The sequence below is a fragment of the Bubalus bubalis genome, chromosome 1 (genome assembly GCF_019923935.1).
Source record: "Bubalus bubalis isolate 160015118507 breed Murrah chromosome 1, NDDB_SH_1, whole genome shotgun sequence".
NCBI classification, from domain to species: domain Eukaryota; kingdom Metazoa; phylum Chordata; class Mammalia; order Artiodactyla; family Bovidae; genus Bubalus; species Bubalus bubalis.
The window spans coordinates 171,894,238-171,912,485 of record NC_059157.1 but is presented as its reverse complement, the minus strand read 5'-3'; the positions used below and the strand labels follow the sequence as shown (position 1 = coordinate 171,912,485).

The 18,248-nt window shown below is 40.5% G+C and overlaps 1 protein-coding gene across 12 annotated transcripts in view; it reads right to left on the bottom strand.

The window, feature by feature from the left end:
* TFDP2 (transcription factor Dp-2) overlaps nucleotides 1–18,248 on the bottom strand; it is a 192,919-nt gene that overhangs the window by 9,476 nt on the left and 165,195 nt on the right. For 11 of the 12 annotated variants that reach the window (XM_044946396.2, XM_025290717.3, XM_044946388.2 and 8 more), the window contains 4 exons: nucleotides 15,182–15,344; nucleotides 7,703–7,849; nucleotides 4,897–4,965; nucleotides 489–640 (listed from right to left, as the gene is read on the bottom strand). In XM_044946396.2, coding sequence (XP_044802331.1) covers nucleotides 489–640; nucleotides 4,897–4,965; nucleotides 7,703–7,849; nucleotides 15,182–15,344 — 531 coding nt within the window. The remainder of the gene's footprint in view (nucleotides 1–488; nucleotides 641–4,896; nucleotides 4,966–7,702; nucleotides 7,850–15,181; nucleotides 15,345–18,248) is intronic. The other variant, XM_044946391.2, reaches the window with a different exon arrangement.

Below are 18,248 nucleotides of genomic sequence, written 5' to 3'. Positions count from 1 at the left end.
TAGTACTTTTATTTTTCATCTAGTGCTTTTGTGTCCATTCATTATAAACAGAAGCATGGCTCAACTATGATATAGCAAAAAAAAAAAAAGAAAAACTGCTTTAGTGCCACATGCCGATCTCAACTATCTGCACCATAAACATGACAATGCATAGTGAACCTGGTGAACCTACCACGTCCCAGACGCTCACTGATGCTCTGCTCTACTGCAGTGACTGCCCACTTTTCTCATCTATGTGTGCGTACATGCACCTTCTAGCTTGGGCACCGTTATGTCTTCAGCACAAACAGCACAGTGCCAGGCCCAAGAGGGGATGTGCAGGGTGAAGAAGGAAGCAAGCACTGGCAGATGACCGCACTCTCGTTTGAAGAGTTGCTTCACGAGGCCCAAGGGGGTCAGCCTTGGAGGACTCAGATAATATTACAAATGATAGGAATTACATTAAACAGAAGGCCGGTCGTGCCTGCTGCCACTGGTTCTCCACTTACTTGTCACTGGAGATGCTGCAGTCTATGACTGTTTTTCTGCTTGTGTTGATGATTATAAATGGCAGCTGAATGGTGGAGTTCAGAGCTGGAGGGCCCTGGTTCTGCTGTTCATTTTGCCGATTTCTTTGTACCAGGTTTTTGAAAGCGATTTGCTGTAAGGATCAACAAAAAGGTACAGTCATTTAACGTGGATAAATGAGTTGGAACTAAATGAAGTAAGTACATCTAAAATATAGTTTAAAATTAGAGCATTTAAAGAGACCTTCCACCTATGAGTTAATTAAAGTTGAACATTTAAGGAAAAACATTAGAATGATCTAACTCAAGAAATACATTTCAAGGGCAAAAAATATTTATTTAAATGGTATCTAACATATCCTAATACAAATAATGGGGCCCGCAGTTTCCATCATCCATAGAAAAAGGATCTTACAAATCTGAGAGAGAGTGGTACCTGCAACTCTTCTCAGCGTAAGTGATACAGCAAAAGTGGACTTGTTTTCTATTTAACTATCACAGACTCCTGAAGATTTAGGGTTAAATACATCTCTCAGATCATCCAGCCCAGAAACATACAAACTATACAAAGCCTCAGAACCCTTTCTTCAAGTGAAATCTTCTGGGACACCCACTGTTTATAAAACAGATGAACACATCCTTGCTCTGGTTGGCTGCACTGAGGCTGAGTCCTGAGCCCTGCCAGCTCTGCCCTCATTCACCCTTTGGGCTCCTTCACAGAACTTCTAAGCATCTATAGGGCACAGTTTGGAATCTAGTCCAAGCCCCTCCCCAGCTGACATCTTTCAGAAGAGGAACCCGAGGCTTAGCACCAATTTATAAGGTATATCAAGACCCGAGTCTTTGCACTGAATCTTGCTATTACCTTTAAGCTATAACCATTACTCAAAAGCCAAGGAAAGTGACCCTACCACCCTCTTTTAAATAAGGCAAATGTATCACAGAATTCCATAGGTAGAAAGACCTTACACAGTGAAGTCTTTCATCTGCTTGCGGAACAGATACTGGTTAAAAGAGCTCCTGAAGTCAGAGCCTTTCATCCCTTCCATCAGCTTGTTCCCTCTGCTCACCCAGTAGTGATGCATTTCAGTTATTTTCTATGTTTTAGCAACTTTATCCTAGCAGTGTTTATTTTAGGTCCTGGGCCTTAACTGAAGTTTGATTAAAATTTATGTTGTCTTAAAATGGTTGGGTGCTAGCTCCCTGAAAAGTAAACATTTACTCCTTTAAAATGCACAAAACAGAAGGGACACCACTTTCTTCTAGCCTGACAGTGCGTCTAGAACCATCACGGTCAACACCCTTCATTACCAAACGCTACTTGAGTCATACTTACTAATTTGTTCTTTTCTGCTGCTAAAGAACTAAGGCAATTATATTCAATGCTTAGCCCATTTAATATCGAGGAAAAATATGCTGAAGCTATAAAACTCAGAAAAAGAATTATATGTTTGAATACCTCCACCTGGCTATCTTACTCTTCTAGAAAACACATCCTGGAGACAGCCCATACTTGGCCTAGCTTTGTGGTCTTAGTGGCATGGGAGGGCCTGGGTAGAGGTAGAAATATAAACAGCGGTAAGTAAAAGTTCTTACATATTCATGATTCACTGTTCTATACTGCGCGCATTTAATAGCATCAAAGACTGTTCTTGGGAAAAGAGCTGTAAATATACATACAATGTTATTTTGATAGTAAGAAGAAAAATCACCCCATTTGTTCTAAACTGATTTTCTTATTTGTTGCCATTTATCTTTAGCCTTTTGTTCTCTTCCAGGCTTATTAACATTTATTTCAGAGGCTAAACAGCTTTAGGTATTTTTAGACATTCATTTTGCTCTGCATTAGTAGCTCTGGGAAAGTTTAAGGGCTGGAAGGGACAATGATACAGATAAAAGTAGGACATCTGGGTCATCTGTGGGCAGAATTGGCGCGTACCATGCCTCTCCTACACGACCAAGAGAAGAGGTGGCATGTAAGTGAAAGGGACCGGGGTCATGTGATGTCAGTAGCTGTGACATTCACTAGTTAAAAAATGAAGCTAGCTTAGCCACAGAGAAGTAAATTATTTGTGTTCAGGGACGACTTGCTTAATGTACTTTCTGTAACAACTTCGTAATTTGCTGCAAGAAAGAAAAAGGAAACACCAGGAGGAAATAAGCCGTGTGTCTACCAGGAGATGAGAAGTAGTTGTTTTCAGTTATATTTTGTGCTTCATTTCACTGTTCAGAGAGACCTGCTTTTATAAATGTTGACAGCTAGGTTGCACCTGGGTTGAAATCTTCTGCAAATATTTGGTTTGAGACAGAAGAGAAAAAGAAATTTAGGACTTAAAAAAAAAAAACAAAACAGCAACGTTCATTGTAGAAAGGGGAAAAATATTCCAGGTCACTTTTTTTTTTTTTGGCCATACCGAGAAGCATGTGGGATCTCAGTTCCCTGAGCAGGGACTGAAGATGGAACCCACACCCCCTGCACTGGAAGCCCGAAGTCTTAAGCACTGGACCGCCAGAGAAGGCCTCTGGTCCATTCTTTGCACTGGTCGTCTAGGGATGGGAAAGCCCACATACATGAGGGCGATCTGGCCCAGCACAAGTCTTTCTGATCAACAGATAATTACAGACACACTGATAAACAGGTTTTCATAATAACATGCCAAAAAGGGAGCCCCCAAATGTTCCATGAGAGCTCTGAGGAAATGTAAGAAGGGCCAAGCACAGGGTTTGGGGGACTGTGAGTTGGGAGGGAAACACTGATGCAAGACAGACGACAGAGAGGCAGCCAGGGAAGCTGACGGGGGTGGGGGCGAGGGTGTCTCAGGAAGTGGAGCTGTCCAGGGAGGGGCCCAGGAAAAACTGTCAGCTTTCAAGTTGTTCGTTTTTAAAGCTACAGTGTTCTCTTCATACAAAACCCACTTTGGAAATCCAGAATGAAAAATACATGAGACCGGCTCTGGAGGGAGCTCCTCAGGGAGGTCCCACAAGGGTCAGTATGGGACACAGACGTAGAAGAGCAAGAAAAAGAGAGGTGCCTGATGAGGACGGAGCATCATCCCGGGCTGTCTGTGTCGGGGGCTCTGCTCCCCCTGCGGCTGCTCCCGTCCCTACCAGCTTCCTCCCACCCCACCCTTCTAGACCACACACAGCTAACAGTCTGTTCCTGCCTCTCTGATGTGTATTTGAATATGAAAAAACAAACAATAAGGATCAAGAAAGGAAAAACAAAAATCTGGAATACGTAGGAATATTTAAGCTATTCTGTCCATGAGACAAAGTGAGTATTTTAAGGGGGGGCAAACAAACAAAAAAAAAAACTGTTACACTTATTTGGTAACTTATTGCTCCCTTTATTTCTGAAAAGTGGACTATATCAGAAATGAAATAGGACCTATGGTTGCTCAAGTCAAAATGGGTTTTATGATTGGCTGAAAGTTTTTCATATAAAGACATTTTGCTGATTAAAAACAAAAGTACAAAGACTTGTTGGCTCATTTTAAAAAGTTTTCTGATTGGTTTGAAAGTGTCTTGCTGTACTGTTCAAAGTAGATTTCTCCACCAACTGAAATGACCAAAAGTAGGTTAAAAAAAAACCCCATCTACCCTGTGATTTTACCTCACATGATTTTCAAGAGAGCCTCTATTTTTTAAATTATCAAATTCTAGACAATTATTTTAAAAAGTATAAATACAGGGATCTACATTACACTGTAAAATTTAATTTTCCTAAATGGAAATGCATTTTAAGTTTTGGTATTGCTACAAAGCTGAATATGTCATAACATCATCCACAGATAGTAAGTATTAACATTACAGGTGGATCCGATTATTTTACTAGAGTGGGTAGTCATTCCCTTCTCCAGGGGATCTTCCCAATCCTGCATTGCAGGTACATTCTTCACCATTTGAGCCACCAGGGAAGCCCGTTTGTACTCAAAACACCTAAAATTTAATTAGCCTTACTCCTTCATATTCCAAATAAGGGCTAAAATAATTTCTGCTCAGAGTAGGAATAAAAGTAAAAAATAAACTGTTGAGTAATATGTTCCACATTAGAGCTGCCATGAGGCCCCAGATGATGGTGAGATGGGACCATCTTCTTTTTATTTTATATTGAAATACAACTGATTAACAACGTTGTGATAGTTTCAGGTGGACAGAAAAGTGACTCAGCCATACATATACATGTATCCATTCTCCCCCAAATGCCCCTGAGGTGGACCACCTTAAGGCAGATCCTGTGGCGAGTCACAGGCTCAGGTCTTGGGGACGATGCGCTACTGCAGCCCCACCAGGTATCTGAAGGCCCCCAAAGCAGAAAACACGGACTCAGCAAGTCGGGGAGAAGCAGACACACGCAGAGAAGGTAATGAACACATCCCGGCTTCTTTACCTGCAGGAGAAGTTCTTGAAGCTGAGCCCGCTTCTGCTTTATCCGTTCTATCCGCCTCTGCTTCTCTATCTTTAAAACACAGGTTACAAAATAGCATGAGCATGTAGAGTAGAAAATGCTGCTCACTTTTCAGGTCTCAGTTCTGAGACATCAAGAATTTTCCTTAAAGACAGGCAACCTATTTAACTATTGACACCAATAAAGGTAGATTCCACCTTCTGGGGTCAGGTAAGCAAGGAGGCAAGACAGTAGAATTGTAGCAATCGCCATCAAACGACATCCATCCCCCTAATGAACACTTGATCTGTGGGACTGGCTCTATTTATTTCACAAGCGCCAATCAGAGTCACAGCTAACACTTGAAAAAGTGAAAGTGAAGTCGCTCAGTCATGTCCAACTCTTTGTGACCCCATGGACTGCAGTCTACCAGGCTCCTCCGTCCATGGGATTTCCAGAGTCACAGCTGACACTTGGTGAGTACCTATTCTACGTGTCAGCGGTCACCTAAGCGCTGGACACACGGTCTCTTAATTCGTCTTCACAAAACCCTAGACATAAGTATGGCTGTTATCCTCTTTGCAGTAGGAAATAGAGGCACAGAGGGTGAAGAATCTGTCCAAGGTCACACCGCTGGTGGATGGCAAGAGCCAGGATTTGAATCAAAGCCACCTGGTTTCAGAGATCCCATTATTAATTGCTTTGCTCTATTAACCTCCCAGAATGAGGTAAGATCTCATTTAAGATCTCCGTTTAACGGCTTTTTTTAGTGTGACTTGTGGGATTTTAATTCCCTGACCAGGAATCAAACTCACGCTCCCAGCACTGAAAGCACAGAGTCCTAACCACTGGTCCACCAGGGAAGACGGTCCCTGGAGCAGTTTCTTAATCTTCTCTCTTTTAAACAGGCACAGCTGCTAATACAGGGCTCCTACATATTCAGTACACAGTTCCTACCTGCAGTAAGAGACACGGTTATGGGACAAATTTCCTAGCTTCAACCAACTACTGTTTTCCTCAACCTCACAGCTACCTAGAAAACATAAGGTCTGGAATATCCCTGTAGATGAGCTCCTCACTGTGTCTTTGGGCAAAAGCCAATGACATCTAATATCATCTTTCTTGTCTACTCCAATAGCATCTTTCTTACTTGCTCCCCATCTAGTCCCCACCGGGAGTTTTTCTCATGGTTCCTCTAATCACAACCACTTGAATCCCGAAACACTTAAGATCCACTGTAAGATCTGTGTGCTCTGTCACATGTGAAAAGATGCTGCTGGGGTTTTCCCCAGCATCTGACACTGTTGACAGAGCTGCTCCAACTGCCCCTCAGGCCTTGCATCCAACCAGGCCAAGTGGTATTGATTCTGCCTCTAAAACACTTCTCCAGCCTCACTGTCATGGCCAGAACTCAGCCCCTCTCCGACCCACCCCCTCACCTTCCGGTCAGTCCGGCTTCCAACCCACTGGCAGACTGACCCTTTGGATTACACTCCCTCAGCCCTCTTCTTTGTAATTCTCCAGTAGTTCCTACTGCCCGTAGATCAGGTCGCAACTACTTCACACCCAGGAACCTACCCTCTCTTTGACCTGTGCTCTGGCCACAACCAGCTGCGGGCACACCTTCCTCCACCTGCCTCATTCTGGGCAGTGTCTCTGCCTCCCTGCCCTAAACCACTTGGCAAACTCCGCCTACAGCACAGGGATATTTTTATCTCTTGGTAAAGCCCCACCCTGCTCCCTCCCTCCATTATACCCCTTTTCCAGAGAATCTGTACATACTTCTTTCATAGGAGTCATCACAATTTTGGTAAGTCCTTTTACATTTCTGCTCTCCTCAATTAGAATGAAAGCTGCTTGGGATCGGAATCTCATATAATCTTTCATTTAAGCACACGGGAGATGTTAAGAGATTTTTGCTTACTTAGGCTTTGATACTGGCTTAATATTACTTGTAATTAAAATAACCCTCAAATTTTACTCTATTGGGAGGAGAAAAAAGGACATTTCCACTGAAGCACATGAATGACATTATTGTATAACTTCTGATGACTGCCAGGTTTTCTCCCTCCATCTACAAGTATATTAATACTAAAATTTTTTGATTTGCTAGGGGAAAAGAGGGACTAAGCAAAACATGAAATCAACCTAGTCACGTCTAAAGCTGCAGTTAGCCTTTTGGATATGACAGTAAAATTATGTCAAATCAATTTACAAATAATATGTCAGGGCACATGCTCATTTAGGAAAGCTTTTCTATAATGATTGAAGTTCAAAGAATAAAACATGCTTTTGCACACATTACCCCAAATTCTTGTAAGCTGAACATTCTACCCATTCTGATAAAGATTTAAAGGAAATTCCATATCATTCTCCTGCCACTAATTCTATAGTTGAAGGTAAAAGTTCAAATACAAGAAATAAACAGCCAACTTTAATCCTTTCTTTCAGATTTATACAGCAAGTATTTCATCAAATAAGATCATTTCCAGTACACAAGTCAATGAAAATTTATTAGTAGAGTGCTCAGAATTAAATTAGAATAAAACAAAGATGTTCTCAAAAAAAAAGAGAAAAAAAAATTCAAGTCATTTCATGTTTCATCAGGACATCCGTCAGACTAGACTTCTCAAAATCTCCTTCCAGTTCTGAAATTCTACCTAGGAGAGACTTTAAAGAAAAAAGGAATACTATGCATGAATAAATAGCTATGAATATTTTAATACTATGTGACTGTATTTCCAAATTAAGACGTCTCTGATGTAAAATAAAGCAAAATACTATCTGTAAACAGATTTTCTTCACTTACCTCCAGGTTTTGACATTCCTGAGCAGAATTGGTAGGCAGGCCAATCCACTTGATTTCTTTTTTTTCCTTTGAAATTATGTTCATTGCCATCAGCACATTTAAAGCATCATAAACTCTTCGCCTAATGTTCTTCTGATCATAAGCCTGCTAAAAGAAATATGTTTATTGAGTGATAAACTTTAAAGGTCATGATATAGTCACAAGGTATTAAAATATTTAACAATAATTTCATAAGTATCTTCAAAGTTCTGAAAGAATTTTTCACCCTGTGAAAGTATCCTTCAAAACTAAAGATTAAAAAAAAAGTAAAGATGAAATAAAGATACTTTCAAGCAATCTAAAGCACAAAACAATCTTAAAAATAAGGATTATGTTCCTAATATATCTAAATTAAATGATGCAAAAGGGCCTCTTCTAAGTCAAAGGAAAAGAATCTAAGATAGGAACTTGGAGATTATGTAAGACGACATGAAGACCAACTCAAAAGGTAAATCTCAATTAATACTTATTATAAATACAATGTCTTGGGGAGTCTAGAATATAAAAAGAACTAATATACAGGACAGTAATACCAGACCACCTGACCTGCCTCTTGAGAAACCTGTATGCAGGTTAGGAAGCAACAGTTAGAACTGGACATGGAACAACAGACTGATTCCAAATAGGGAAAAGGAGTACATCAAAGCTGTATATTATCACCCTGCTTATTTAGCTTATATGCAAAGTACATCATGAGAAACGCTGGGCTGGAGGAAGCACAAGCTGGAATCAAGACTGCTGGGAGAAATATCAGTAACCTCAGATATGCAGATGACACCACCCTTATGGCAGAAAGTAAAGAACTAAAGAGCCTCTTGATGAAGTGAAAGAGGAGAGTGAAAAAGTTGGCTTAAAACTCAACATTCAGAAAACTAAGATCATGGCATCTGGTCCCATCACTTCATGGCAAATAGATGGGGAAACAGTGGAAGCAGTGGCTGCCTTTATTTTTCTGGGCTCCAGACTCACTGCAGATGGTGACTGCGGCCATGAAATTAAAAGACGCTTACTCCTTGGAAGAAAAGTTATGACCAACCTAGACAGCATCTTAAAAAGCAGAGACATTACTTTGTCTACAAAGGTCCGTCTAGTCAAGGCTGTGGTTTTTCCAGTAGTCATGTATAGATGTGAGAGTTGGACTGTAAAGAAACCTGAGTGCAGAAGAATTAATGCTTTTGAACTGTGGTGTTAGAGAAGACTCTTCAGAGTCCTTTGGACTGCAAGGAGATCCAACCAGTCCATCCTAAAGGACATCAGTCCTGAATATTCATTGGAAGGACTGAAGCTGAAACTCCAATCTTTTGGCCACCTGATGTGAAGAGCTGACTCATTTGAAAAGACCCCGATGCTGGGAAATATTGAGGGCAGGAGGAGAAGGGGATGACAGAGGATGAGACGGTTGGATGGCCTCACTGACTCAATGGACATGGGTTTGGGTGGACTCCGGGAGTTGGTGCTGGACAGGGAGGCCTGGCATTCAGGGGGTGGCAAAGAGTCAAACACGATTGAGCGACTGAACTGAACTGAATAGTATATATAGGAGAAAGGGGTAATGGAGTTAAAGTGGGCTAAGATCTTGTAGTGTCTCTGAGGAATGTCCGACTTTGAAAAGTCAAGGATGTATCCTTTAAGTTCTAGTTAGCCCTGCTTCTCAAAATGTGGTCCACGCTCTAGTGCTGATCTGCAAACTGTTGTACACAATGAAAATGGTGAACCTGAACAAAATGTAATCGCACAGATCACTAGACACACTGTGTAGTTCAGCAGATTTTTTTTGGTAGCAAGACTTTATAATAACAGAAACTATGTTACCTTACAGTGTGGGAAAGCCCCTTATCTTTTGGTGGACAGGCAGTTCCTAAGAACTGAATCCAACCAATCAAATGCCATGATAATAAAAGATGGTGGACAACACTGAATCCACTTAAATACAGAAGTAAAATTAAATAAAGGGCTTCCTGGTGGCTCAGAGGCTAAAGCGTCTGCCTGCAATGCGGGAGACCTGGGTTCAATTCCTGGGTAGGGAACATCCCTTAGAGGAGGAAATGGCAACCCACTCCAGTATTCTTGCCTAGAGAATCCCATGGACAGAGCAGCCTGGTGGGCTGCAGTACATGGGGTTGCAAAGAGTCGGACATGACTGAGCAACTTCACTTCACTTAAATAAAAGGGAGATTTTAAGTTATAGAACTGAATGTAAATATTAGAAATCCCAATACTGTAGAAAATGAGAAAATAACAACAGACGTTAGGAGGCAACAGCAAGTCTGCTGATTTCCTCTTCTTTTTTTAGAAATAGTTTGTGCTTTTGTTTTTTTAAAGTATTTTTTGGCTGCGCTGGGTCTTGGTTGCAAAACGAGGGATCTATTAGTTGCGGCTTGTGGGATCTTTAGTGGCAGCATGCGAACTCTTAGTTGGAGCATGCGAGATATAATTCCCTGACCAGGGATTGAACCAGAGCCCCCCTGCATTGGAAGCGAGGAGTCTTAGCCACTGGACCACCAGGGAAGTACCCGATTTCCTCTTCTTTGATACTGGAAGGAATTATGAATTCAAAGCAGACGAACTATTCAAAACAGATGAACTAAGCAATAATTTTAGCACAATATATTCAAAGTCATAAAAACAACTATAATTATTATATTCTTTTAACAACGGCCACTAGTATATGCACCTGAATCCTGTGGTAGAGGGGAAAGATGGGAGATGGGAACACAACAGGCATACGGGTTTATTTTTCCCTCCATAATCAACCACAGTCCATAGGTGATAACTCAAGAAATGAAATACTGAAATTACTGAAATTATAAAATACTGGTTATAATACAAATAACTTTAAAGAATTACAGACTACAGAGCCTCCAAATTATGAGAAAAACAAAGTAGTGAATCAACAGAAAAAAAAAAAATCCTTGCTTATATTCAGGAGTGGGGATGGGGGCGTGGTTACTAAAAATGTGTGTTAGATATTGAAAAGTGCTAAGATGAAATGCTTCACTTTAGTGACATCTGAGTGAAAATTAGATGGGAGAAAAGAACTATATGGAAACCCCCAGCAAAGAACACGTGTGGCTGCGTGTAGTAACTGAGAGGCTGCTCGGCAGCAGACGAGAGGCAACAGAGGGCCAGGTCCCACAGGGCCTGCTGGACCGTTCAGAGAGACTCTCAGTCAAATTCAGAAAGCCATATGCTTTCAAGCGCCCAGGGAAATTAAACAGAAATTACCATACAACAGCTCACAAGAAACATCTCAAAGCAATCCCCCCTTAAGGAAACAGTTTGACTCAAAATTTCTGATCACAGGTAATAAAAGTCAAAATTCATGACAATAAGCAAAAATTCCTATCACCTGGAACTATAAGAAACTTTTCAATGCAATTCTTAAGCCAAAGTTACAGAATAAAGAGTAACATACCAGAATCAATGGGGATATGGGTAGTGTACAAGAGGAAAATAACAGCCATAAAGACTTTCAATACTAAACAAAGAAATTAAAAGTAAATAAAGCATATATCACAGTCTTCAGGGTAGAGAAATAATAAAAGTAACTTCAGAAAAGAGAACAGAATATTAAATACAGATAAAAACAGAAATTAACTTCAGAACCGGAGGTCCATAAAAACAAATCCAAGAGATGTTTTTTTGGGGAAATATAATTGCAAATAATCTGGAAAACATGGATGAATGGAGAATGTTCTAAGAAAACAAAAAAACACCAAACCAACTCAAAGGGAGAAAACAATTTTAAACAGACAGATTACCAAATAAGAAATGAAGAAAGCTATCTAAACCCCCCACTGAATCACCACAGAGTTATCTCAGGTGATTTCCATTAGATTGCAGGGAACAAAACTAGACATCCCATGCCATTAAATTTGTGATGGAGTAAAGCAAAAGAAAAAGCGAAGACCTCTAAACTTATTTTATAAAGCCAGCATGACACTACTTATCAAAACTGAAAAGATGGTACTGATTGCAAACAGGTGCCATGGAGGCTGGCAAGCAGGTCAAAAGTGGGCTCTTGAGTCTAAAAGGCATTGCAGAGCTCGGCGTGACCAAGCAGGAGGAGGAACAGGACAAAGACAAGGCAAAACCCGAGGAAGCAATGGGAATGAGTATAAAGAACAAGGAGGAGGGACTTCCCTGGTGGCCCAGTGATTAAGACTCCAAACTTCTAATGCAAAGGGTGCAGGTTCAAACCCTTGTCAGGATGGTAAGCTCCCACATGCCACAGGGCGTGGACAAAAAATAAAAAGAACAAGAAGCAGTGTGGCCTGGGACAAGGGTACTTCCACACAGTTGGCCTTCGAGGAGATGCAATAGAAATGGCAAGCGGGGAGGATCCTGAAGAAAGCTTCCCAAACTCACAAGCTGAAAGCAGAGGGCTCAAGAGGCACCTGACACACTCACTAGCAGCGTGACACACCCGAGTCCCCTGGGGGAAGCAGCGCCCCTGCCTGGGGCATGGAGGGGCGTGGAAGGTAACTGGGGTCATGTTTGGTGCCCTTGGTATTTTCTATAAACATTCTTTTACACACACCCTGTATCTTCTCCTGAGGCAGCGCTTTCCCAAGCAGTGTGCCTTCACTGTGGAATCTGATTGAAGTCAGTTCAGTTCAGTCGCTCAGTTGTGTCTGACTCTTTGCGACCCCATGAACCGCAGCACGCCAGGCCTTCCTGTCCAGCACCAACTCCCGGAGTCCATCCAAAACTGTGTCCATTGAGTCAGTGATGCCATCCAACCATCTCATACTCTGTCGTCCCCTTCTTTTCCTGCCCCCAATCTTTCCCAGCTTCAGGGTCTTTTCCAATGAGTCAGCTCTTCGCATGAGGTGGCCAAAGGATTGGAGTTTCAGCTTCAACATCAGTCCTTCCAAAGAGCACCCAGGACTGATCTCCTTTAGGATGGACTGGTTGGATCTCCTTGCAGCCCAACGGACTCTCAAGAGTCTTCTCCAACACCACAGTTCAAAAGCATCAATTCTTCTGCGCTCAGCTTTCTTTATAGTCCAACTCTCACATCCATACCTAACCACTGGAGAAACTATAGCCTTGACTAGACAGACCTTTGTTGGCAAAGTAATGTTTCTGATTAAAGTCAAACTAATACTCTATTTTGATTTCTGAGTAGCACAGGCAATAAACCATTTTAGTCTGGACTGGGAATTTTTGAGAGTTTATCCAGAGATTAACGTTATTTCTGTGTATATGCTATGGAAACTTGTTTTTACCTCTGAGTTGCACTTAACTCTTTGAAGCCCACCAGCTGGCTCTGCTGGAACCTGACTCCAGAGGATAAGGAGCCAATGCCAGGATGGCCTGCAGCACGTAGACCCCTGGGGGGCCCTGCATGGGCTGCCCTGCCAGGCTCCTGCTAGCTTGGGGCTTATGCTCTTCCCTCCAGGCCCTGGGGAAGCCATTTGAAGCTTCATGGCCTTCAGCCTGCCTCCCCAGCCACCTGGCCAAAGAGACAATGCAGCCTGGTAATCAGCACAACCACCTAAGGCAAGGACGGAATACACAGCTTGTCCCTTTCTGAACCAGGCCGGCTCGCAGCCTCTTCTCCGAATATCTTCATTCCAGACATGCGTCTAGTGGGTGTTGCCATGGCAGACATCACTAATCAAGCACAGCACTCTTTGTAAAAGAATCCAGGCACAGTCTGCCTCCTTATCCTCGACCCTAAGGTCCAAGTAGCTCCTGTATTTACTCAGGGTTGACACATAAAATGTTTGACATTCCTGGCCTAAGGATACCTCAAGGGCAACAGGACCAAGGAGGCAGAGTCCCAGCACAGAAAGACAAGGGTGTGGTCAGAAGGGAGCACCAAGCTCCCAATGCTAGAGAGCCAGGGTCTATGAGGGCCTATGTGTACCCACTGGATAAGGGTCAAACTATGCTATTGGGAGAAATATCTATGTGACACAGACACTGAAAGAGTAACAGAGTCAGAAGAAAAAACCAAGTGCTGTGTTTGGGAATATCATATGTGAATGTGATATTCACAGCTGCTCAGTTATGTCTAATTCTTTGTGACCCCATGGACTGTAGCCCACTAGGCTCTCTGTTTATGTAATTTTCCAGGCAAGAATACTAGAGTGGGTTGCCAGTCCCTTCTCCAGGGATCGAATCTGCGTCTCCTGGATTGCAGGCAGATTCTTTACCATCTGAGCTACCAAACCGCAGAATGGAAAAAACGTTATTTAAAAAAATTGCAAAGATTATAAAAATAAAAGCAAATAACCCCACCAGTTTCATTCATGAATACCATTGTAAAAATCCTAAAATGTCAGGAAGCTATCTTCCTGACAGAATTGATTAAATTCAACTCCATTTCTGACTTTTTTTTAATTAAGAAAAAAGAAATGTTCATTAAGGAAAAAATCAAGTTATGGTTACTATCATCTTAAAACCTTTATCACAATTAAGGCTGCAAAACTATAAATATTTCCACTAACGTTAAGAAGTGAAGATTCAATATGACTAGAGTTACTACTATTATTTAATATTGTTCTGGAATATATAAAGTATGACTACATTTAAGTAAAATGCAAACTGATTTATAAAAAGTATATCAGCAGCTGACTGGGGCTGGAGAGCGAGGGAGGGATGGATTACAAAAGGCAGGAAGAGGCTTTGGGAATGATGGAAACATTCTGTGTCCTGATCATGGTGGTGGCTTCACAGGCGCATACAAATGTCAAAACTCACTGAATTTTACACTTGAATACATCTTATTGTATGTAAACTAGCCACAATAAATAAAAAAATAATTTAACAGTTTAATTGTACACTTAAGACATGTACATTTCCCTCCCTGCATGTAAATTTATCTCAATTAAAAAAAAAAAATGAGAATGATTTTTATGTGTTAAAAATGAGGCTCTATATATATTACTAAGAAAATAAAATTAAGAATGAAGCATGCAAAGCACAACCATATTTATGTTTAAAATAACAAATTTTATTATGTAGGTGCATAACGAATTTCTGGAATGATACTCAAGAATCTGGTAATAGTAAACCGTGCCTTGCGGAGTCAGATTAGAGTCTGTGGTAGAAGAGAAAAATTTTTTATTATACAGTCTTTGGTACAAATGAATTTCTTTAAACATGTTCATGTAGTATTTTTTCAATTAAAAATAAGATAAAATTTTCTTACTGACTTAAAACACTGAAAGATTCAGATGTATCTAAAGTCATTGAAAAATAAAAAGTATACTTTTTAAAAAGTATGGTTCTTCAGTAACCCCCAAAGATGTTTTAAAAATACTTTTCCACCTTTATGTTTAAATAAGTAAGAATCCTTTTCAAAACAAAACAACAAAAAAATCAAAACAGAATTCCCCAGTGGATAACTTGTCTGAGTCCTCGATTTGACAGAGACAATCCCGAGAGGTACAGAGCTGCTGCATCAACACCAAGGCGTGGTCTACCTACCGAATCAGCTGCCAAGTGGTTGTTTGAATTGGTGAACTCGGACACCAGCTCATCGGCTACTTCATTATATGACGTTGTGCCTTTCCGCTGAACTTTCTCACACACTTTCATGGAAAAATGTCTCAAGCCTTTTCCATTTTTATCTCCTTTTTTGCTTCGTTTACTAAAAGAGAAAATAAAATTGTACTCCATTATACTTACTAGAGACTTCCTTTATAAAACTAAACTAAGGTGAGAAGGCGCTCAATTTTACATTGAATTAGAGATAAGGAAATGTTTTAAACTTAATTTTCACCTTAAAAGCCTAATAAAGTGTGCAGCAAGAGTGCCTTTTTATGCTCACTCATTTGTTGCCTATTTACTGACCAGTTACTTACTATTAAGTATCAGACGCTGTTCTACACATTAGGAGAAGACCTCTGAAAACAGCAGACAAAAACTCTGCCCATGTAAAGTTTATATTCCTAATACTTATCTTTTTGCATTCTACGTATGCTATAGATCCCCCCCCCCCCACCTAAAATTAAAAGTACCACTATTCTAGAGTTCTGTTATCTACTCAATTTTTCAATCAGAAGTCACTGGTGTTGGGTGGGGAGGGAGGTGGAAGGGGGGGTTCAAGACGGGGAACACATGTACACCCATGGCTGATTCATATCAAAGTATGGCAAAAACCACTACAATACTGTAAAGTAATTAGCCTTCAATTAAAATACATTAATTAATTAAAAAAAGAAGTTATTGGTGTTAGTAATGGACCTACATCTTCAGTTATCCTAAGTTAGGTTAATGCCTTGGCCTAACCTTTGATAATTCAATCATTAAAATTTCAGAGGTCAGTTTAGTTCTACTAATATCTGAGTAACAATTATATGCTAGGAACTGTGTGTATTAGGGGCTGGAAGTACAAAAACAGTAATTGATGCAAAATCCTTTCCCTCAGTGAGTCCTAAGGCTGGAAGAGAGGCAAAACTAATATATAATGACAGATAATTCCACAATAATAAGGTAAGTGTCAAGTCAGAGTTATTCACAATGTTTTATGGGAATTGGTAAGAGGGGAATCTAGTCTAACCTAAAGGAGGAAGATTCCTGCAGTAAGAACCAATGAAAACAATCCACAGAAAGAAACGACAATCTGTGGAAAGGGAGAAAATATTTGCAAACCCTTTATGTGATACGTGGTTAATATCTGAAATATCTAAGAAACTCCTACACCTCAATAGCAAAACATGTAACACAAAAAACAGGCAAAGGACATGAATAGGCATTTCTTCAAAGAAAATATACAAATGACCAGTTATAACCAGCAGTTATATGAAATGGTGTTCAACATCACTACTTATAAGAGAAATACAAATCAGAGCCACAATGACATTATCTCCACACCTGTTAGGATGACTATTTACTTTTAAAAAAGGATTACAAGTGTTGGTGAAGGTATATAGAAATTAGAACCCTTGTACACTGTTGGTGGGAATGTAACATGGTATAACTGCTATGGAAAAAAATATGGAGATTCCTCAAAAAATTAAAAATGGAACTACCATATAATTCAGTAATCTCATTTCTGGGTATATCCAAAAGAAATGAAATCAGGATATCAAAGAGGTGTCCGTCATGTTCACTGCAGCTTTATTCATCCAACCAGTCCATGCTAAAGGAAATCAGTCCTGGATGTTTATTAGAAGGACTGATGTTGAAGATGAAACTCCAATATTTTGGCCACCTGATGCGAAGAGCTGACTCACTTGAAAGACCCTGGTGTTGGGAAAGATTGAAGGCAGGAGAAGAAGGGGATGACAGAGGATGAAGATGGTTGGATGGCATCACCAACTCAATGGACATGAGTTTGGGTAAACTCTGGGAGTTGGTGATGGACAGGGAGGCCTGGCGTGCTGCGGCTCATGGGGTTGCAAAGGGTTGGACACGACTGAGCGACTGAACTGAACTGAACCAAGACAAGGAGAACTCAAATATCCATAGATGGATGAATGGATAAAGAAAATGTAGTATGTGTATACATATATATTCACACAGACATATAGACATATTTATATATATACAACAAAATATTATTCAGCCTTAAAAAAAAATTCTGCCATATGTGACAACGTGGATGAACCTGGAGAACATCATGCTAAGTCAAATAAACCAGTCACCGAAGGACAAATGTTGCATGATTACACTTATATGAAATATCTAAAATAGTCAAGCTTCCAAAAGCAGAGGCTGGAGGGAAAGGGGAAATGGGGAGTCTGCTGTGCAGAGGAACCTAGACTTCATCATATTCCATCAGCATAATTACATTCATTTATGTTATTTACATGTTCTACTGTGTTATGTCCATTAAGAAATAGATGCTAAATGTACTTCTCAAAAGAGTAAGGGAAGACATCTACTTTCTTTCCCTGCATTCCCAAAGAATCCTCTCTGTGTATTCACTGTGGGTCACAGACTACTACTGAGATAGTTATAGCACTCAGTGGTACTGAGGGGTGGAGTGGCATGGTGAAATTTTCAGTGAGGTAGAGATTCTGGCTGCAGAGTAATTTATGGAGGGCAGAAGCAGAAACAGGAAGACCCGTTGACAGGTTACTGTAATGGTCCAAGCAAGCAATGCTGAGTCCTGGAATTCGAGCAAATGGTAGGACTGGATAAGAAGAGATGGATTTGCAAAAATGTTAAAGATAAAAATCAGCAGAACTAAGGGACTGACTGCTGTGGATGGTAAGGAAGAGGGAAACAGGACAATAATCCTTAAAAGGAGGGGTCATTACTGAGATGGAGGAATTTGGAACGAATTCATGAATTTCATTTTAAACCTTTTCACTTGCATTGTCTAATGCTCTGGGCATATTCTACTTGTGGCTATCAAACACCTGAAATGGGACAAGTCTCAATCAAATTAATTATGCTGTTAATTTCAAAGACCTACATGAGAGATGAAGGTATACTTTTTATATTAATTACCCTTTAGATATACTAGATTAAATAAAAGATGTAACATCAGTCTCACATATTCCAGTTTACTTTTTAAACTGAATGCTGGAAAATTAAAACTCAC